General features: G+C 37.7%; 1 protein-coding gene across 1 annotated transcript in view; it reads right to left on the reverse strand.

Moving 5' to 3' along the window:
- Positions 1-23,304, reverse strand: part of LOC133535390 (receptor-type tyrosine-protein phosphatase gamma-like) — a 470,092-nt gene that overhangs the window by 117,702 nt on the left and 329,086 nt on the right. The window contains exon 5 of the mRNA XM_061875204.1: positions 7,039-7,134. Within this exon, the coding sequence (XP_061731188.1) occupies positions 7,039-7,134 (96 nt within the window). The remainder of the gene's footprint in view (positions 1-7,038; positions 7,135-23,304) is intronic.

The following is a 23,304-nucleotide window of genomic DNA, read 5'->3' on the forward strand; positions in this document are numbered from 1 at the left end:
TTCTTCTATCTTAGTCAAGTCATTCTCAAAAGGTAAACATAGTCAGCTATAGGCTACTAGGAGCAGGCAATCACACCTAAGCACACAAGATAGATATACGTAATAATATTCCAACAAAATTTTAAAACAGCACATTTGTCAATATAAACAACAAACAAATAATCATAGTTGCATATTACTTACACATACAAAGTCTCTAAGCCAGAAGCGTGTTAGAAAGTAGCTAGTAACAAACGTGTCCAAATCATTCAACTTGCTGCATCATGAGCTTAAAGGCCTACTGAAATGAGATTTTCCTATTTAAACAGGGATAGCAGGTCCATTCTATGTGTCATACTTGATCATTTCGCGATGTTGCCATATTTTTGCTAAAAGTATTTAGTAGAGAACATCGACGATAAAGTTCGCAAATTTTGGTCGCTAATGAAAAAGCCTTGCCTTTACCGGAAGTCGCAGACGATGATGTCACATGGGTGAGGGCTCCTCATGTCCTCACATTGTTTATGATGGGAGCCTCCAGCAGAAAGAGCTATTCGGACCGAGAAAACGACAATTTCCCCATTAATTTGAGCGGGGATGAAAGATTTGTGGATGATGATATTGATAGCGAAGGGCTAGAAAAAAAAAAAAAAAAGTTAAAAAAAAAGGCGATTGCATTGGGACAGATTAAGATGTTTTTAGACACATTTACTAGGATAATTCTGGGAAATCCCTTATCTTTCTATTGTGTTGCTAGTGTTTTAGTGAGATTAAATAGTACCTGATAGTCGAAAGGGTGTGTCCACGGTTGTGTCTTGTCGCCAGTCTCTGAGGGAAGTCGACGGCAGCTGCATGGACGGCGCAAGCTCAGCTGATCTCCGGTAAGAGGCGACTTTTTACCACAAATTTTCTCACCGAAACCTGCCTGTTGACAAGTGGTCGGGAACCATGTTCGCTTGATCGCTCTGATCCATAGTAAAGCTTCATCTCCCGGAATTTTAAACAATGAAACACCGTGTGTTTGTGTGGCTAAAGGCTAAATCTTCCTACCTCCATCTTTCTACTTTGACTTCTCCATTATTAATTGAACAAATTGCAAAAGATTCAGCAACACAGATGTCCAGAATACTGTGTAATTGCGCGATGAAAAGAGACGACTTTTAGCCGCAAATGGTGCTGCGCTAATATGTCGCCTGCAACCTGGGACGTCACGCGCACGCGTCATTGTTCCGCGATGTTTTCAACAAGAAACTTTGCGGGAAATTTAAAATAGTAATTTAGTAAACTAAACCGGACGTATTGGCATGTGTTGCAATGTTAATATTTCATCATTGATATATAAACTATCAGACTGCGTGGTCGGTAGTAGTGGGTTTCAGTAGGCCTTTAACGTAATAAAATATTGTGACCACTAGGTGTCATTAAAAAAAAAAACAATTGCCACTCCACTTCAACTTAAAGAGAGCAAAAGTCCATTACAGGCGGTTAATAATAAATAGGTTAGTGTTTTCATACCTATAATTGTTCTCTGTTTGACTAATTTCACTTGAACAAACTTTTTCTAACATTCCACACTACAAAGTAATGCAAGTATCTATGATTCCTGCGGATATTGTATCAGATGAATATGGTATCAGCGAATATGGTATCAGCGAATGCTCAAGGCTCCAATATCGGTATCATATAGAAAATTAAAAAGTTGGATCAGGACATTACGACAAATTACATTAATTTGATGTCCAATAATACAACGCGGGCTTCACGGTGGCAGAGGGGTTAGTGCGTCTGCCTCACAATACGAAGGTCCTGCAGTCCTGGGTTCAAATCCAGGCTCGGGATCTTTCTGTGTGGAGTTTACATGTTCTCCCCGTGAATGCGTGGGTTCCCTCCGGGTACTCCGGCTTCCTCCCACTTCCAAAGACATGCCCCTGGGGATAGGTTGATTGGCAACACTAAATTGGCCCTAGTGTGTGAATGTGAGTGTGAATGTTGTCTGTCTATCTGTGTTGGCCCTGCGATGAGGTGGCGACTTGTCCAGGGTGTACGCCGCCTTCCGCCCGATTGTAGCTGAGATAGGCGCCAGCGCCCCCCGTGACCCCGAAAGGGAATAAGCGGTAGAAAATGGATAGATGGATAATACAACGCCAACATTGTCAGAGTTTAGCATATATAAGCTTACATTGAAACATTTTATCATCATTACAACCTTTTTACAATGTTCACCTTTTGTTGTTGTCAAACACACACAAACTATCATTCAAGATAAGTTGAATAAATGTGAACTAAAATTAGTGTACAACATAGGAAATAGTAACTAAAAATATATCAATGATTATTTAAATAACTTATTTTAATAATTTAAATGGGACATATTATGCAAAACCTTTTTTTCCTACCTATTGGTGACTGTTTTTGTGTATTTGGGTTATGCAGGGGCCTTAAAAATGTGAACTCAAACCATGGAGGTATTACAGATATTTATAAAACAATCTTGCCTACTCTCATACGTCGTCCTCTAAACGAGCCATTTGGAATTCTCCTAATTGGTGACGTTCTTCCCCAACTATGACATCAGTGGATATCTCCATATAAGGTAAAGTTTTACCTGAGGAGCTTTGCGTGAGTACATCACTATAGTCTGACATTGGAGTCAATAAGTTATTTCTTAGGATTTTATTTTCAGGTCTCAGAGTGGGTACAAAATGCAGCCAGACTTTTGACTAGGACAAGAAAGTTAGATCATATTACACCTATGATGACCCACCTGCACTTCAGGTGCAATATCGAGGTTGTATTACTTGCGTACAAAATATCAAACGGTCTGGCGTCATCTTATCTTGCGGATTGTATTGTACCTTATGTTCTGTCCAGAAATTTGCGTTCCAAGAACGCCGCCTTATTAGTGACTCCAGGAGCCCCTGCAAAAAGTCTGCAGGCTTTAGAGTGTTTTCTATTTGGGCTCCAATTAAAGTTAAAGTTAAAGTACCAATGATTGTCACACACATACTAGATGTGGCGGAATTATTCTCTGCATTTGACCCATCACCCTTGATCACCCCCTGGGAGGTGAGGGGAGCAGTGGGCAGCAGCAGTGCCGCCCCCGGAATCATTTATGGTGATTTAACCCCCAATTCCAACCCTTAATGCTGAGTGCCAAGCAGGGAGGTAATGGGTCCCATTTTTATAGTCTTTGGTATGATTAGGCCGGGATTTGAACTCACGACCTACCGATCTCAGGGGTCACCAACCTTTTTGAAACCAAGAGCTACTTCTTGGGTACTGATTAATGCGAAGGGCTACCAGTTTGATACACACTTAAATAAATTGCCAGAAATAGCCAATTTGCTAAATTTACCTTTAATGAATAAATATATATATATATATATATATATATATATATATATATATATATATATATATATATATATATATATAAAAAAATTGGTATTTCTGTCTGTCATTCCGTCGTACATTTTTTTTCCTTTTACGGAAGGTTTTTTGTAGAGAATAAATGATGAAAAAAACACTTAATTGAATGATTTATAAGAGGAAAAAACTGGAAAATTAAATGTTGTTTATCTTCAATTTCGACTCTTTAGAATTCAATATTCAACCGAAAAAAAGAAGAGAAAAATTAGCTAATTCGAATCTTTTTGAAAAAATTTAAAAAAGGATTTATGGAACATCATTAGTAATTTTTCCTGATTAAGATTAATTTAAAAATTTTGATGACATGTTTTAAATAGGTTAAAATCCAATATGCATTTTGTTAGAATATATAACAAATTGGACCAAGCTATATTTCTAACAAAGACAAATCATTATTTCTTCTAGATTTTCCAGAACAAAAATTTTAAAAGAAATTCAAAGGACTTTAAAATAGGATAAAAATTTGATTCTACATATTTTCTACATTTGTCAGAATATTTCTTTTGAATTTTAATCATAAGTTTGAAGAAATATTTCACAAATATTCTTCGTCGAAAAACCAGACGCGAAAATGAAGAATTAAATTAAAATGTATTTATTATTCTTTACAATAGAAAATAAAAAAATTACTTGAACATTGATTTAAATTGTCAGGAAAGAAGAGGAAGGAATTTAAAAGGTAAAAAGGTATATGTGTTTAAAAATCATAAAATCATTTTTAAGGTTGTATTTTTCTCTAAAATTGTCTTTCTGAAAGTTATAAGAAGCAAAGTAAAAAAATAAATGAATTTATTTAAACAAGGTAAGACCAAGTCTTTAAAATATTTTCTTGGATTTTCAAATTCTATCTGAGTTTTGTCTCTCTTAGAATTAAAAATGTTGAGCAAAGCGAGACCAGCTTGCTAGTAAATAAATACAATTTAAAAAATAGAGGCAGCTCACTGGTAAATCCTGCTATTTGAGCTATTTTTAGATGACCAGATGACCTGTGGGCACCAGGTCATCTGGTCCTTACGGATGACCTGGTGCCCACGGGCACTGCGTTGGTGACCCCTGCTCTAACCACTAGGCCACTGAGAATACGCCTACTCCTATGCCCTAATGGCAAATGTTAGAGATGCTACCTCAGTAGAAGCATTTATGTCCTACCTTATAAAATATTTTTATTTTCTAGCTTTTGAATATATCCCGCTTTTCTTTTCTAATTTCCTCCCCCTATGCTGCATGGAGAGGAGAACCAGGATGTCACGGATTATTTTTGTAGAGGTGCCAGTCTGGAGGAGGTTCTAGTTGTTGAAAGTCGTGAACTGGGGTGGACCACTCTTCCATGCAGAGAGGGTGACGTTTTACTTCACAACTAAATAATAATGGAAGAAGATCCCTGTATGACCCTCTGTTGGCTTCCCGATGGATTAGACTCTTAAATTATCCATTAATATAACAATTCAATAACTGTACCCACTCGGCATCCTTTGCATCCTGTCACCCAGAAGGGGCGTCCCCACATCTGCAACCCCTTCCCAAGATTTATTTGTCCTTGCCTGCATGTGGTTTCAGATAAGGAGGATGTTGTTGTGGTTTGGAAAGGCCTTTGAGGCACTCGTGATGAATGGCTATATAAATAAATTGTGATTGATAATTTTCTATATCCTCTTGTTGTGGGGCAGACTGGCTCGTACATGCACATGGATCCTCCGCTGTTCCCATTTCTAACACAAAGTAGCATATAGTTCTAACTCGTATCAGTCAAAAACTAGAATATGGCTGATGGGGATAAGACGCAGAAGACGAAGAAGTTAAAGTTAAAGTACCAATGATTGTCACACACACACCAGGTGTGGTGAAATTTGTCCTCTGCATTTGACCCATTCCCTTGATCACCCCCTGGGAGGTGAGGGGAGCAGTGAGCAGCAGCAGTGCCGCGCCCGGTAATCATTTATGGTGATTCAACCCCCAATTCCAACCCTCAATGCTGAGTGCCAAGCAGGGAGGTAATGGGTCCCATTTTTATAGTCTTTGGTATGACTCGGCCGGGATTTGATCCCAGGGCGGACACTCTAACCACTAGGCCACTGAGTAGGTAGGCCACTGAGTAGGTGAGAAGAAGGTCTTTAAAACATAATCTATGCAAAATTTTGACCAGAGACCCACCATTACATGTTATGTAGACCACAATGAAATGGTTTAATGCAAGAAAAAAGAAATAATGTGACCTTTAAGTAATATTACTAATTTTCCGTGGACCATATAAAAACCCTCTGCGAGTTAAAACATTGGACATTTCGGGTGGATTAAAGGCCTACTGAAATTATTTAAACGGGGATAGCAGGTCCATTCTATGTGTCATACTTGATTATTTAGCGATATTGCCATATTTTTGCTGAAAGGATTTAGTAGAGCGCATCGAAGATAAAGTTTGCAACTTTTGGTTGCTAATAAAAAAAAGCCTGGCCTTTACCGAAAGTAGCAGACGATGACGTCACCCGTGTGAGGGCTCCTCACGTCCTCACATTGTTTATAATGGGAGCCTCCAACAAAAAGAGCTATTTGGACCGAGAAAACGACAATTTCTCCATTAATTTGAGCGAGGATGAAAGATTCGTGGCTGAGGATTTTGATAGCGAAGGGCTAGAAAAAAAAAGAAAAAGAAAAAAAAAGAAAAAGAAAAAAAAAGTTAAAAAAAAAAGGCGATTACATTGTGAGCGATTCAGATGTTTTTAGACACATTTACTAGGATTATTCTGGGAAATACCTTTTCTTTCTATTGTGTTGCTAGTGTTTTAGTGAGATTAAATAGTACCTGATAGTCGGAGGGGTGTGTCCACGAGTGTGTTGACGCCAGTGTCTGAGGGAAGTCACGGCAGCTGTATGGACAGTGCAAGCTCCAAAGATCTCCGGTAAGAGGCGACCACAATTTTCTCACCGAATCCTGCCGTTTGACAAGTGGTCGGGACACATGTTTGCTTGACCGCTCTGATACATAGTAAAGCTTCCCCTCTGGGAATTTTAAACAAGGAAAGACCGTGTGTTTGTGTGGCTAAAGCTTCCCATCTCCATCTTTCTACTTTGACGAATAATCCAATGATGTCTCCGGTAAGATATATATATCACAATTTTCCCATCCAAAAACATGATGGTTGACGTAAAGAAACATGTTCGCTTGACCGCTCTGAGTTAAAAACAAAGAATTACCGGCTGTGTCTCAGTGCTAAAGACAGCTGCAATACACCGCTTTCCCCCAACAGCATTGTACTTTATAGTCTCCATTATTAATTGAACAAATTGCAAAAGATTCAGAAACACAGATGTCCAGAATACTGTGTCCAGAATACGCGATGAAAAGAGACGACTTTTAGTTGCTAGTGGTGCTGCGCTAATATGTCCCCTTCAACTCGAGACGTCATGTGCACGCGTCATCATACGCGTCATCATTCCGCGACGTTTCCAACAAGAAACTCCGCGGGAAAATTTAAATTGTAATTTAGAAAACTAAACCGGCCGTATTGGCATGTGTTGCAATGTTAATATTTCATCATTGATATATAAACTATCAGACTGCGTGGTCGGTAGTAGTGGGTTTCAGTAGGCCTTTAAGCAGTATAATCTCTATAATACGCCATTAATACTTACCTCAAGGAAAACAGACATGGCAGCAATGATGCGTCTCTCCTTGATGGCGGCGCCGAGGCTGTCAAAGTCGTCAGAGTTGTAAAGGTAGATCTGCATCTGGGAAGGAGACAGAACATACGAGCTTTGAGTGGACAAGACGCGTCTCGTCATAAATCACAACCACTGCTGGGAAGCCGATGAAAGGATTTTTTGAGAGCCATAAAAGAGGGTGTATTTATCACACCATAAATCTCTTATAATGTGTGCCATTGCTTTTTGTGTTCTGCCACTGCTGGAGGACGCTTAAGAAATGTGGTGCTACTGAGCTAACAGACCGGAGGGATGTGCTCTTTTCTGCAGGGAGATGCAAGAGAATAAAATACTCTCTTTATCACTGCTCCCAATTACCTGAAATCACTTCTTTCGGCCCTCCCTAAAAAACAAAGTTAGGAAAATGAGGCTGCACAGGAAGAATGAGCAACCAAAATAATTTGATTGCTTTCATTTCATAACCACACGTAGTGCTGATCAAAATCATCAAATGATTGTCAAGGTAGTAATTGGACCTATCCATCATCACAGACTCTTTTAATTTGAAAACCCTTTCATGTCACTGAACCAAGTTAATTGCCAATAAGAAAAAGGTCCTGTGTGTTGATTTAACTTAAGAGCAGACTTTTCAAAGGGAAACGTTCAGAACCCTCCCCCCCTGCTGAAGCTATACGTCATTAAAAAAATGTATGATTGTGTTTAACAGGTAGCAAAATAAATAATTCAGGTGATTGCTCATAAGTTGCTTTAAGTACAGCATTTAAATGGAACTCATTTGTTGTGTGAGTTTAGCCAGAAGCGGCCATTAATCAGCTGTCACATGTTATTAACTACATGGCACAATTATAAGGAGCCCCTTGAGTTTCCATTCAGCCAGCAAATATGTGACCTGCTTACTTTGGAAAACAACATATTCATTTAGCAGCCAATGAAAAGTATGCCTAAAAACGTTAGACTGTCTTTCTTTTAGATTCCATGCTGGTAATTTTGTCATGTGGCCAAAAGCTGTACAGCAGGGGTCACCAACGCGGTGCCCGATGGCACCAGGTAGCCTGTAAGGACCAGATGAGTCGCCCGCTGGCCTGTTGTAAAAATAGCTCTAATAGCAGCACTTACCAGTGAGCTGCCTCTATTTTTTTAAATTGTATTTATTTACTAGCAATCTGGTCTAGCTTTGCTCGACATTTTTAATTCTAAGAGAGACAAAATTCAAATAGAATTTGAAAATCCAAGAAAATATTTTAAAGACTTGGTCTTCACTTGTTTAAATAAATTCATTTATTTATGTAGCTGAGATAGGCGCCAGCGCCCCCCGCGACCCCGAAAGGGAATAAGCGGTAGGAAATGGATGGATGGATTTATTTTTTTAATTTGCTTCTTTTTTAAACACATATACCTTTTTACCTTTTAAATTGTTTCCTCTTCTTTCCTGACAATTTAAATCAATGTTCAAGTAAATGTATTTTTTTTTATTGTAAAGAATAATACATATATATTAATTTAATTCTTCATTTTAGCTTCTGTTTTTTCAACAAAGAATATTTGTGAAATAATTCTTCAAATTTATTATGATTAAAATTAAAAAAAAAATAATCTGGCAAATCTAGAAAATCTGTAGAATCACATTTAAATCTTATTTCAAAGTCTTTTGAATTTCTTTTAAAATTTTTCTTCTGGAAAATCTAGAAGAAATAATGATTTGTCTTTGTTAGAAATATAGCTTGGTCCAATTTGTTATATATTCTAACAAAGTGCAGATTGGATTTTAACCTATTTAAAACATGTCATCAAAATTCTAATCTTAATCTTAATCAGGAAAAATTACTAATGATGTTCCATAAATTCTTTTGTAAATTTTTTAAAAAAGATTTCAATTTCCGTTGAATTTTGAATTTTAAAGAGTCGAAATTGAAGATAATCTCCTCTTTTAAACCGTTCAATTAAGTGTTTTTTTCATCATTTATTCTCTACAATAAACCTTCCGAAAAAGGAAAAAAAATGTACGACGGAATGACAGACAGAAATACCCATTTTTTATGTATATAGATTTATCTATTAAAGGTAAATTGAGCAAATAAAGCTATTTCTGGCAATTTATTTAAGTGTGTATCAAACTGGTAGCCCTTCGCATTAATCAGTACCCAACAAGTAGCTCTTGTTTTCAAAAAGGTTGGTGACCCCTGCTGTACAGTAAAAAAAATACGTATACATAAAATAGACACTTTTCTTATACCATATTACATAACTTAATTAGAGTAGTACTGTACATCAGGATACAAGTGTCTCATCCTATGAGTTTTTCAGATTACGACCTTTCTCACGGCTAACTGTTATGCTTTGAGTTGCGACAAATAAATTAGGTTAGAAGTCTCCCAAACACTAGTTGGTTAACGTCACACTGAATCTCGAAAGATCAGCACCAAAATATCCGGTCTTACTCGCTAACACCAATTAACTAGGAGCTATGTTGTCAGGGGACTTTAGGCCCCCTAGTAGGGTCTCCCAAGACAAACTGGTCCTAGGTGAGGGATCAGAAAAAAAGCAGCTCGAAGACCTCTATGAAAAATACAATGATGCAATATTGCATATGTAGTAGCTACAGGATAAGTCTTGTAGACATTTTAATAGAAACACCCAAGAGGGAAAAGTGGTAGAAAAGAAACGGGTGGATGAATAATGAATAATACATCTAGAATATATAATAGTAATTATATATATTATATCAGTAAAATACAATACAATACTTAAAATGTATAAATAATTGATTTACAATCAATTTGTAGCCCCTGAATTGTAATTGTAATCAAACTGTGAGGTGTCCAAAGATTCCCACTTAAAGGCTCGTCTGCACCATACTGAAGCAGAATGAGTCTAACACCTACCAAGGACCTTTAAAATAATATCTAAACATTTATCTATGAAAATATGGAGAAGCTGCCGGAAGGAGATACCGTAGAAGTCCACTTTCCAAGATGAATACACAATTCTGCACAATTTTGAGAAAAAAAATTAATTGCGATTTTTCTCTCCAAAATAGCGATTGTGATTCAATTTGCGATTGATATATTTTCTCCATAAAACTGCGAAAATAACAAGTGAAGAAATACACGTTACTTCTTGTCTCAAAGTGCCACAACAATGTGCAATAATTTTCTAAAAAATATATTTGGCTTTATGCAGATGGACTCAGAGCTTTTGCCTATGACATGTTTTTAACATGAAGAAATAATCAATAAAAACTACACAGTGATAATAAGGTAATGTACAAACCCCGTTTCCATATGAAATTGTGTTAGATGTAAATATAAACGAAATACAATGATTTGCAAATCCTTTTCAACCCATATTCAGTTGAATGCACTACAAAGACAAGATATTTGATCTCAAACTCCAATTTTTTTTATTTTTTTTTTGAAAATAATAATTAACTTCGGATTTCATGGCTGCAAGACATGCCAAAGTAGTTGGGAAAGGGCATGTTCACCACTGTGTTCCATCACCTTTTCTTTTAACAACACTCAATAAACGTTTGGGAACTGAGGAAACTAATTGTTGAAGCTTTGAAAGTGGAATTCTTTCCCATTCTTGTTTTATGTAGAGCTTCAGTCGTTCAATAGTCCGGGGTCTCCGCTGTCGTATTTTACGCTTCATAATGCGCAACACATTTTCGATGGGAGACAGGTCTGGACTGCAGGCGGGCCAGAAAAGTACCCACACTCTTTTTTTTACGAAGCCACGCTGTTGTAACACATGCTGAATGTGGCTTGGCATTGTTTTGCTGAAATAAGCAGGGGCGTCCATGAAAAAGACGGCGCTTAGATGGCAGCATATGTTGTTCCAAAATCTGTATGTACCTTTCAGCATTAATGGTGCCTTCACAGATGTGTAAGTTACCCATGCCTTGAGCACTAATGCACCCCCAAACCATTACAGATGCTGGCTTTTGAACTTTGCGTTGATAACAGTCTGGATGGTTCGCTTCCCCTTTGGTCCAAATGATATAATGTCGAATATTTCCAAAAACAATTTGAAATGTGGACTTGTTAGACCACAAAACACTTTTTCACTTTGCATCAGTCCATCTTAGATGATCTCGGGCCCAGAGAAGCCGGCGGCGTTTCTGGATGTTGTTGATAAATGGCTTTCGCTTTGCATAGTAGAGCTTTAATTTGCATTTACAGATGTAGCGACCAACTGTATTTAGTGACAGTGGTTTTCTGAAGTGTTCCTGAGCCCATGAGGTGATATCCTTTAGAGATTGATGTCGGTTTTTGATACAGTGCCGTCTAAGGGGTCGAAGGTCACGGTCATTCAATATTGGTTTCCGGCCATGCCGCTTACGTGGAGTGATTTTTCCAGATTATCTGAACCCTTTGATGATATTATGGACCGTAGATGTTGAAATCCCTAAATTTTTTGCAATTGCACTTTGTGAAACGTTGTTCTTAAATTGTTTGACTATTTGCTCACGCAGTTGTGGACAAAGGGGTGTACCTCGCCCCATCCTTTCTTGTGAATTACTTAGCATTTCATGGAAGCTGCTTTTATACCCAATCATGGCACCCACCTGTTCCCAATTAGCCTGCACACCTGTGGGATGTCCCAAATAAGTGTTTAATGAGCATTCCTCAACTTTATCAGCATTTATTACCACCTTTCCCAACTTCTTTGTCACGTGTTGCTGGCATCAAATTCTAAAGTTAATGATTATTTGCAAAAAAAAAAATGCTTATCAGTTTGAACATCAAATATGTTGTCTTTGTAGCATATTCAACTAAATATGGGTTGAAAATTATTTGCAAATCATTGTATGGGGCTTCACGGTGGCAGAGGGGTTAGTGCGTCTGCCTCACAATACGAAGGTCCTGCAATCCTGGGTTCAAATCCAGGCTCGGGATCTTTCTGTGTGGAGTTTGCATGTTCTCCCCGTGAATGCGTGGGTTCCCTCCGGGTACTCCGGCTTCCTCCCACTTCCAAAGACATGCACCTGGGGATAGGTTGATTGGCAACACTAAATTGGCCCTAGTGTGCGAATGTGAGTGTGAATGTTGTCTGTCTATCTGTGTTGGCCCTGCGATGAGGTGGCGACTTGTCCAGGGTATACCCCGCCTTCCGCCCGATTGTAGCTGAGATAGGCGCCAGCGCCCCCCGCGACCCCAAAAGGGAATAAGCGGTAGAAAATGGATGGATGGATGTATTCCGTTTATATTTACATCTAACACAATTTCCCAACTCATATGGAAACGGGGTTTGTATTTGGAGCTGAAAAATTCCCACAACAGGACCTTTGGCTTTATAAGCTGATGTTTTTCCTCAGAATTTGGGTTACTTTACAGTAGGGGTCACCAACCTTTTTGAAACCAAGAGCTACTTCTTGGGTACTGATTAATGCAAAGGGCTACCAGTTTGATACACAGTTAATTAAATTGCAAGAAATGGCCAATTTGCTCAATTTACCTAAAAATAGGTATTTCTGTCTGTCATTCCGTCGTACATTTTTTTTTCCTTTTACGGAATGTTTTTTGTAGGGAATAAATGATGAAAAAAACACTTAATTGAAAAGGAGAAAACATGAAAAAAATGAAAATTGAATTTTGAAACATAGTTTATCTTCAATTTCGGATCTTTAAAATTCAAAATTCAACTGAAAAAAATGAAAAGAAAAACTAGCTAATTCGAATCTTTTTTTAAAAATCAAAAAAATAATTTATAGAACATCATTAGTAATTTTTCCTGATTAAGATTAATTTTAGAATTTTGATGACATGTTTTAAATAGGTTAAAGTCCACTTTGAAATTAGATTTAAATTTGATTTTACAGATTTTCTAGATTTGCCAGCATAATGTTTTTGAATTTTAATTATAATAAGTTTGAAGAAATATTTCACAAATATTTTTCGTCGAAAAAACACAAGCTAAAATGAAGAATTAAATTAAAATGTATTTATTATTCTTTAGAATAAAAAAAAAAATACTTATACATTGATTTAAATTGTCAGGAAAGAGGAGGAAGGAATTTTAAAGGCAAAAAGGTAAATGTGTTTAAAAATCCTAAAATCATTTTTATGGTTGTATTTTTTCTCTAAAATTGTCTTTCTGAAAGTTATAAGAAGCAAATTAAAAAAACTGATGAATTTATTTAAACAAGTGAAGACCAAGTCTTTAAAATATTTTCTTGGATTTTCAAATTGTATTTGAGTTTTGTCTCTCTTAGAATTAAAAATGTCGAGCAAAGCGAGACCAGCTTACTAGTAAATAAATACAATTAAAAAAAATAGAGGCAGCTCACTGTTAAGTGCTGCTATTTGAGCTATTTTTAGAACAGGCCAGCGGGCTACTCATCTGGTACTTACGGGCTACCTGGTGCCCGCGGGCACCGCGTTGGTGACCCCTGCTTTACAGCATTCCTCACTGGCTCTCTGTATTGTGAGTGTGTTAGCGAGACAAAGATTGTAAATGACTGAAAAGAGGGGTCACTCTGTTCAGTGATTTCCACTGTTGAACAAACACGCTCAGGTGCTGAGAACGATGCACAAAGTCGGATGTCTTTCTTTTTATTTGTAGCGAGAGAAACGCAAGGCTCATAAATTCTGATTGGGGAATATGGCTGTCAGTCAAACGCTGGTGATGGCGGAGGAGAAAAAAACAACTCAGCCTTTTGCGGTTATTTACTGCATTAATAAAAACCTCAAGGTCGATTCGATTTGGATTAATCGTGCAGCCCTAGCCCCATTCCAAGGTGGATCTACCGTGAGAGGAAAAGGTGTGGGTTAATCATTTTGCAATGCAGTCTGCTGAAAATGACGGAAAATGCCACTCAAAGTTAGAGTTGCGACAAAACACATTTTAAGATATTCAACACTTTATTGCCATCTGGCAGCTAAAGTGCATAGTGCAAACCCCTATTTGTCAAGTTTCATGTGTCAGGTAAGCCGCGACAAATAGGGCCATATGAATCATTAAACTACTATAGTTTTTATTATAGATTTTTTAATGTTTTGTTTTTCATACAATATTTTTTCCTATTTAAAACTTTGGCTTTATTTTATTATATTATCATGCTTCATGCTTACATACTGTACTTTACTTTTTGCATTATATTAGTTGATATCATTACGTCTTGTCTACCTTGTACTTTTTTATTTTTTATGTCATTGCCTAAAATAAACTAATAAATGAATGAAAATGAATGAGCATTTTTCAAAAGGCATGTTACATGGTAACCTTTTGATGTTTTGTGGGCCAAGCACCAAGGGATGACACTGTTTCACCATACAAGTTTTTCACGGCACAAACTGTGTCATGGAGCCATTGAAAAAATGGCGCACGTCTTCAAAATGGCTTTAATCATACGTTCAAGTGCGGAGACAAGTTAAATAAAGTTTGCTGTCATCACGATGTAGAATATAGCAGTGAGTAGTGAGAAGAAGAATACTTAAAGGCCTACTGAAACCCACCACCTGATAGTTTATATATCAATGATGAAATATTAACATTGCAACACATACCAATACGGCCTTTTTAGTTTACTAAATTGCAATTTTAAATTTCCAGGGAGTTTCGTCTTGAAAATGTCGTGTAATGATGACGTGTACGCAAGACGTCACGGGTTTTTAGGAAGTATGAGGGCTGCGCACACACACAGTTAAAAGTCGTCTGCTTTAACCGCATAATTACACAGTATTTTGGAGATCTGTGTTGCTGAATCTTTTGCAATTTGTTCACTTAATATTGGAGAAGTCAAAGTAGAAAGATGGAGTTGGGAAGCTTTAGCCTTTAGCCACACAAACACACGGTGATTCTTTTTTAAAAATTCCTGGAGGTGAAACTTTACTATGGATCAGAGCGCGGTCAAGTGAACATGAATCACGACGGAATGTCAACCAGCAGGTTTCGGTGAGAAAATTGTGGTTAAAAAGTTGCTTCTTATCAAAGAAAAGCTGAGCTTGTGCCGTCCATAATGCTGCCGTCGACTCCCCCGAGAAATTGGCGTCAAGACACCCGTGGACACACCCCTCCGATTATCAGGTACTGTTAAACTCACTAAAACACTAGTAACACAATAGAAAGATAAGGTATTTCCCAGAATTATCCTAGTAAATGTGTCTAAAAACATCGGAATCCGTCCTAATGCAATCGCGTTTTTTTTTCTTTTTCTAGTCCGTCGCTATCAATATCCTCAAACACAAATTTTTCATCCTCGGTCAAATTAATGGGGAAATTGTCGTTTTCTCGGTCCGAATAGCACTTTTTGTTGGAGGCTCCAATTAAAAACAATGTGAGGATGTGAGGAGCCATCAACATGTGACGTCATCGTCTGCGACTTCCGGTAGAGGCAGGGCTTTTCTGTTAGCACCGAAAGTTGCTAACTTTATCGTCGATGTTCTCTACTAAATCCTTTCAGCAAAAATATGGCAATATCGCGAAATGATCAAGTATGACACATAGAATGGACCTGCTATCCCCGTTTAAATAAGAAAATCTAATTTCAGTAGGCCTTTAACTCAGTGAGAGTCATACACAAACTGCAGCTTGCAAACATCCAAAGAATGTGTGCAAACTGAAAGACAACTAAAAAAAAAAATACAATAATCCAGAATGTATTTTTATATTTTCATCCTCTTTGTGGTGCAGCTCACTAGTGGTACTATTTTTATCACTTTATTCTTTCGGCCTTAATTTTGTTTGCATGGTTTCTTTTGTCACCCAACAGACATTCCAATTCGAGTGAAACAAAAGTAAAGCTTTCCCATGATAGCGACACACTGAAGCGCAACAAGAAGAAACACGTGTGTGGGAGGCAAGGTCTCAGATTCGACTACCAGAGCAGTTTGCTGCTAAACGTTTTGGTATAAAACACAGCATGAGTCTCTCACTTCAGTCCCACGCAAAAGTCAAGATTGTTCTAAATAAAAAAATACTACTGCCAGAGGGCACTGACTAATCAATATATCGACTGAGCAGTGCGGATGGGGAATATAACGATGAGTAGGCACGCAACAAACAGAGGCTCAATAGGGTGCACTACATTACAGCAACCAGCAGAGGCACTATTGAGTCAGCTTCCATCCATCCATTTCTACCGCTTATTCCCTTTTGGGATTGCGGGGGGCGCTGGCGCCTATCTCAGCTACAATCGGGCGGAAGGCGGGGTACACCCTGGACAAGTCGCCACCTCATCGCAGGGCCAACACAGATAGACAGACAACATTCACACTCACATTCACACACTAGGGCCATTTTAGTGTTGCCAATCAACCTATCCCCAGGTGCATGTCTTTGGAAGTGGGAGGAAGCCGGAGCACCTGGAGGGAACCCACGCAGTCATGGGGAGAACATGCAAACTCCACACAGAAAGATCCGGAGCCTGGATTTGAGTCAGCTTCAATTTGTCTAAAACCTGAAGAACAGGAGCTCTCTGGTATGTTATCATTAACCTGGTATTACCCTGACATTAGTCGAACATTAACCTGATTCTGAGTGCAGCTGGGATAGGCTGACATTAGCACAGTGGTTCTTAACCAGGGTTCGATCGAACCCTAAGGGTTCGGCAAAGATCAAAACACACCCGACTCGTCATGTAAATACAAACTTCTCCCTGTTGGCATATTACAGATACGGCAACAGCTGACTGATTTGCAGGTGTGTAATTTGTTGTGAGTTTATGCACTGTCTTAGTTTTGTTGTTTGAACAAGGTGATGTTCATGCACGGTTGATTTTGTCCACCAGTAAAAAAAAAAAAAATATGGTAACATTTTAGTATGGGGAACATATTCAACATATTCACCAGTCTATAAAATTCGCTACACTTCCCTAATACCGAAGTACATGTCAAACTACTTCCTTAACGTAAATGACCGCCATAACCACAACACCAGGGGGAGCTCCACAAACCATGTTAAACCCAGATTCCGATCTAACACGTCTTAACTCATTCTCCTTCTATGCCACAACAATATGGAATGCACTCCCAACAGGTGTAAAAGTAAGTGCATCTCTATATTCCTTAAAAAACGCTCTAAAACAACACCTCCTGGCAACTTCAAACCTTTACTAATACCCTCCTCCATTCACATCCCATCTCCCTGGATTGTAAATAACCTAATGTAAATAATCAAATGTACTTCTAATGTATATACTGTATTTGTTCTTATGCTATCTGAACTCACTATGTTCTCTGCTGGCTGTACATATCCTACAAAGTCAGACCTACACTGTTTCAATGTCCACATCTCTGTTGATGCAATTGTTGATGACTGAAGTACTGATATCAACCAAAGCTCCTCATCCCACCCCCAGGATTGTAAATAATGTAAATAATTGAATGTATATACTATGATGATTAACCTGTGTGATGACTGTATTATGCTGATAGTATATATTTGTACCATGAATTGATTAACGTGGACCCCGACTTAAATAAGTTGGAAAACTTATGCGGGTGTTACCATTTAGTGGTCAATTGTACGGAATATGTACTGAACTGTGCAATCTACTAATAAAAGTATCAATCAATCAATCAATCAATTAATCAATCGAAAAAAACATTAATTAGTTGCTTATTAACATGCAAATTAGTCACATATTGGTTCTTATCTAGTCATTAAGTACTAATTAATGCCTTATTCGGCATGGCCTTATTATAACCCTAACTCTCTAACCCTGACCCCAACCCTAACCAAATAACTAACATATTCTATTACTTAGAATATGTTCCCCTAGTGTCCAAATAATTCTAAATTAAGTCTTTGTTACTTAATAATAATAATGGATTAGATTTAAATCGCGCTTTTCTATTGTTAGATACTCAAAGCGCTCACAGAGAAGTGGGAACCCATCATTCATTCACACCTGGTGGTGGTAAGCTACATCTGTAGCCACAGCTGCCCTGGGGTAGACTGACGGAAGCGTGCCTGCCAGTTAGCGCCTACGGTCCCTCCGACCACCACCAATCATTCATTCATCATTCATTCACCAGTCTGAGCGGCACCGGGGGCAAAGGTGAAGTGTCCTGCCCAAGGACACAACGGCAGCGATTTGGATGTCCATAGGTGGGAAACGAACCTGCAAGCCTCAGGTTTCTGGCACGGCCGCTCTACCCACTACGCCATGCCGCCCTACTTAGAATATGTTCCCCTATACCAGGGGTCACCAACCTTTTTGAAACCAAGAGCTACTTCTTGGGTACGGATTAATGCGAAGGGCTACCAGTTTGATACACACTTAAATAAATTGCCAGAAATAGCCAATTTCCGCAATTTACCTTTAATAAATAAATCTATATGTATAAAAAAAATGGGTATTTCTGTCTGTCACTCAGTCATACATTTTTTTTCCTTTTACGGAAGGTTTTTTGTTGAAAATAAATGATGAAAAAAACACTTAATTGAATGGTTTGAAAGAGGAAAATTTTACCGAAAAAAATGAAGACAAAAATGATATAATTCGAATATTTTTGAAAAAAAAAAAAATAGAATTTATGGAACATCATTAGTAATTTTTCCTGATTAAGATTAATGTTATAATTTTGATGACATGTTTTAAATAGGTTAAAATTCAATCTGCACTTTGTTAGAATATATAACATTTTGGACCAAGCTATATTTCTAACAAAGACAAATCATTATTTCTTCCAGATTTTCCAGAATAACATTTTTAAAAGAAATTCAAAAGACTTTGAAATAAGATTGAAATTTGATTCTACAGATTTTTCTAGAATTTACAGAATATTTTTTTTGAATTCTAATCATAATAAGTTTCAAGAAATATTTCACAAATATTCTTCGTCGAAAAAACAAAAGCTAAAATGAAGAATTAAATTAGAATGCATTTATTATTCTTTACAATAAAAAAATAATAATTACTTGAACATTGATTTAAATCGTCAGGAAAGAAGAGGAAGGAATTTAAAAGGTAAAAAGTTATATGTGTTTAAAAATCCTAAAATCATTTTTAAGGTTGTATTTTTTCTCTAAATTTGTCTTTCTGAAAGTTATAAGAAGCAAAGTAAAACAATTATTGAATTTATTTAAAAAAGTGAAGACCAAGTCTTTAAAATATTTTCTTGGATTTTCTAATTTTATTTGAGTTTTGTCTCTCTTAGAATTAAAATTGTCGAGCAAAGCGAGACCAGCTTGCTAGTAAAGAACTAAAATTTGAAAAAAAATAGAGGCAGCTCACTGGTAAGTGCTGCTTTTTGAGCTATTTTTAGAACAGGCCAGCGGGCTACTCATCTGGTCCTTACGGACTACCTGGTGCCCGTGGGCACCGCGTTGGTGACCCCTGCCCTATACTAAAGTGTTACCAAAAACATACACACAACTTTGCCTTGAATTTGAAAAAAAAAAAAACATTGTATTTTTCACTAAAGAAGGGTTCGGTGTATGCGCACATGAAACTGTTGGGGTTCGGTGCCTCCAACAAGGTTAAGAATCACTGCATTAGCATGATATTGGGGACGGTGTGGAGAAGTTGGGAGAGGGGTCATGCCAGCAACCTGAGGGTTCCTGGTTTGATCCCCAGCTTCTACCAACCTAGTCACCGTCCGTTGTGTCCTTGAGCATGACACTTCACCCTTGCTCCTGATGGGTCGTCTTTAAGCACCTTGCATAACAACTTCCCCATGAGTTTGTGAATGTGTGTGTGAATGGGTGAATGTGGAATTAGCGTCAAAGCGCTTTGAGTACCTTGAAGGTAGAAAAGCGCTAAATAAGTATAACCCATTTACCATATTAGTCTAACACAAACCTAATATTAGCCTAATATTAGCCAATTAATTGACCAATATTTTCCTGATATTAGACTGATAATATCCTGGTAATAGTTTAACTTTAACCTGATATTATCCTGATATTAGCCTACAGTACATGCTAACACATGAAATGCATCATTAAATATAACAAATAATAAAGAGCACACATTCACACTATTGAATTTGTATAGGGCAAAAAACAACAGTTCAACAATGCCCACTGTGTTAAATGCATGACTTTCCTGCTGTGCAGCATACAAATAATATGATGATAAAACTCCACTTTGCACATACATTTTTTGTTGATGTTATCAATTGCCGCTTAATAACAGCAGCGCTAAAACCAACATTACACATTCAAAAATAAACAGTACGTTTCCGTCACTGTGACTGTTGACACAGCCTAAAAAAACAACATGATTGCTATCACGAATTTAAAATCACTTTTGTGTTCACTCGATGATGCTTCAGGCATGTGAGTAGTACCCTTTGAGAAAAAAAGACCAACATTTTTATCGGAACAGAGTGCTGCCACGCAAGCCCTGAGAGAAATTTTTGAAAATCAAGACTACATTTCCCTCTAAATTTCGTACACTATATTTGTTGAAAATCTACAAAACATTATTATCATTGAATATATAAAATTGTACAACATGCATGCAATAAAACTCAGAAAAAGTTTCCATTTTGGCGACGCTATTCAGTAACCATGCCCCTTTGGGTTATATATTTCCGGTCTTATGACCTATATTTGTTATGTCAAAAATATACTTTCTCGCTGGCTACTTACTAATAAATACTCTACAACTAAAACTGGTTTCGGATCTTATCGTCTCCCCACCCTGCAACTCCGTGCGGTGTTTAGGCCAGCAAAAGAGAAAGTACCTGTGGCTAAAGCAAGCTTTCATATTTGTATTGATATTTCATTAAAAAAACACAAAAGTTACATTTTGACGCGAAAATGAATGTTTGAAAACGCAGATTTCCATGTTTACACGGACATTTCAGAATGGGTTGTGTTTAAAGTTGATCTCGAACATGCATACAATTAAAATATGATACATTACATTTTGCCCTGTTTCTCATTACATGTTTGAAAAGAAGTAGGGAGAAGCAAAGCTTATCTGATCCTACCCGTTTTTCATTTCATAGCATTTACTAAAACATTTGTCCTCTTCCTGTTCTCCATTTATACACAAAATACTCCACAAATAATAAATAATGAAGTTCTCAATAAATAGTTAAATACTTGGAAATCACTCAATGATATGAATAAGATTACCTCATTTTTCAATAAAGTTTAAAATGTTTCTCCGGAATCTTCTTTGTACTTTGTAAACACCTTGAGTTTGAACCGTTGCCTAAACTAGATTACATTAGTACACGGTCTGACTTCTTTCGTTAATCCATAATTTAATCCCACATACTGATATACAAAACGTTGTAAGTGTTGTATGTGCATTACAATGTTTTAAATTAATAACCATGAACTTTCGAAGGACAAAGGGGAGACAACCTCCGCCTCCACATCCACTGAGAAGCCGTGGAGATTGTGAAGAGCCTGAAATTTCTTTGAGTCAGTGTTTCCAGCCAGATTTCTTGGATTGCTAACACCTCAAATCTAGTCAGGAACGCTTCTTTCTCAGAGCGCGGATGCAGGACCAACTTCCCCAGAGGCTGATGCTCAATTTTTATCAGAGCACAATTGAGAACATCCTCACCAACTCCATCATTGTTTGTTTTTTGCGAGCTGCACAGACTGGTTAAGGCAGCCCAGCGCATAATTGGGCTGGAGCACCCTCACTTGGACACTCTTTACACCGGTAGACTGAGGAAGAAGGCCGAGAAAATCTCCATGGATTCCACACACCCTGGTAACCCCCTCTTTGAACCACTATCATCCGGCAAGCGGTTCAGAACCATTAGGTCCACAAATAACAGGCTGAGGAACAGCTTTTTTCCTAGAGCTGTAGCCTTTATCTCCTCCTTCCCTTCACTCCCCCCACTGGACTGGGAGACGTCCATACACACTGCAGGTGGGGTACAATGGAAACAGAGACTCTCTTTTAGTTTTTTTAGTCCTTAACTACCTCATCAGTTTTGCTCTGTGCATATCTGAACTCACTTTTAAATTGGGACTTATAGGCCTACTGAAATGAGATTTTCTTATTTAAACGGGGATAACAGGTCCATTCTATGTGTCATACTTGATTATTTCGCGATATTGCCATATTTTTGCTGAAAGGATTTAGTAGAGAACATCGACGATAAAGTTTGCAACTTTTGGTGCTAATAAAAAAGCCTTGCCTATACCGGAAGTCAAAGACGATGACGACACAAGGGTGAAGGCTCCTCACGTCCTCACATAGTTTATAATGGGAGCCTCCAGCAGCAAGAGCTATTCGGACCGAGAAAACGACAATTTCCCCATTAATTTGAGCGAGGATGAAAGATTCGTGGATGATGATATTGATAGCGAAGGACTAGAAAAAAAAAAAAAGTGGCGGCAGTGTGAGCGTTTCAGATGTAATTAGACACATTTACTGGGATAATTCTGGAAGATCCCTTATCTGCTTGTTTTAATAGTGTTTTAGTGAGATTGTAAAGACATACCTCGAGGTCGGATGGCTGTGGTGAACACACAGTGTCTCAGAGAGAAGCCGAGGAGCCAAGCTCACAGCTGCCTTTTAAACAGCTAGTGCAGGAGGACAAATAATCCAATGATGTCTCCGGTAAGATATATATCACAATTTTCCCATCCAAAAACATGCTGGTTGACGTAGAGAAACATGTTTGCTTGATCGCTCTGTGTTAAAAAGAAAGAAACACCGGCTGTGTCTCGGTGCTAAAAACAGCTGCCATACACCGCTTTCCACCAACAACATTGTTCTTTATAGTCTCCATTATTAATTGAACAAATTGCAAAAGATTCAGCAACACAGATGTCCAGAATACTGTTTAATTGCGCGATGAAAAGAGAGGACTTTTAGCCGCAAATGGTGGTGCGCTAATATTTCCTGACGGTCCGTGACGTCACGCGCACCCGTCATCATTCCGCGACGTTTTCAACAAGAAACTTGGTGAAATTTAAAATTGCAATTTAGTAAACTAAAAAGGCCATATTGGCATGTGTTGCAATGTTAATATTTCATCATTGATATATAAACCATCAGACTGCGTGGTCAGTAGTAGTGGGTTTCAGTAGGCCTTTAAGCACTGCTTAGTATCTTACATCATTATTGTTGTTCAGTGTCATTTTTTTATGAACTGTGTGAAGTTTGGCAAGATATTCCCATATATTACATAGCATCTATATTTTATTGTCTTTTAAAGGGAAACTGCTCTTTTTTTTTTAATTTCGCCTATTGTTCTTTATCATCATGCGAGACAAAAACACATCTTTTTTAGGATTCTAAATATCCATCCATAAAAAAAAATGCTTGCAAGATACGTCAAATGGGAGTCACCATCATAGCTTTCAAAG

The sequence above is a fragment of the Nerophis ophidion genome, linkage group LG16 (genome assembly GCF_033978795.1).
Source record: "Nerophis ophidion isolate RoL-2023_Sa linkage group LG16, RoL_Noph_v1.0, whole genome shotgun sequence".
Classification (NCBI taxonomy): Eukaryota; Metazoa; Chordata; class Actinopteri; order Syngnathiformes; family Syngnathidae; genus Nerophis; species Nerophis ophidion.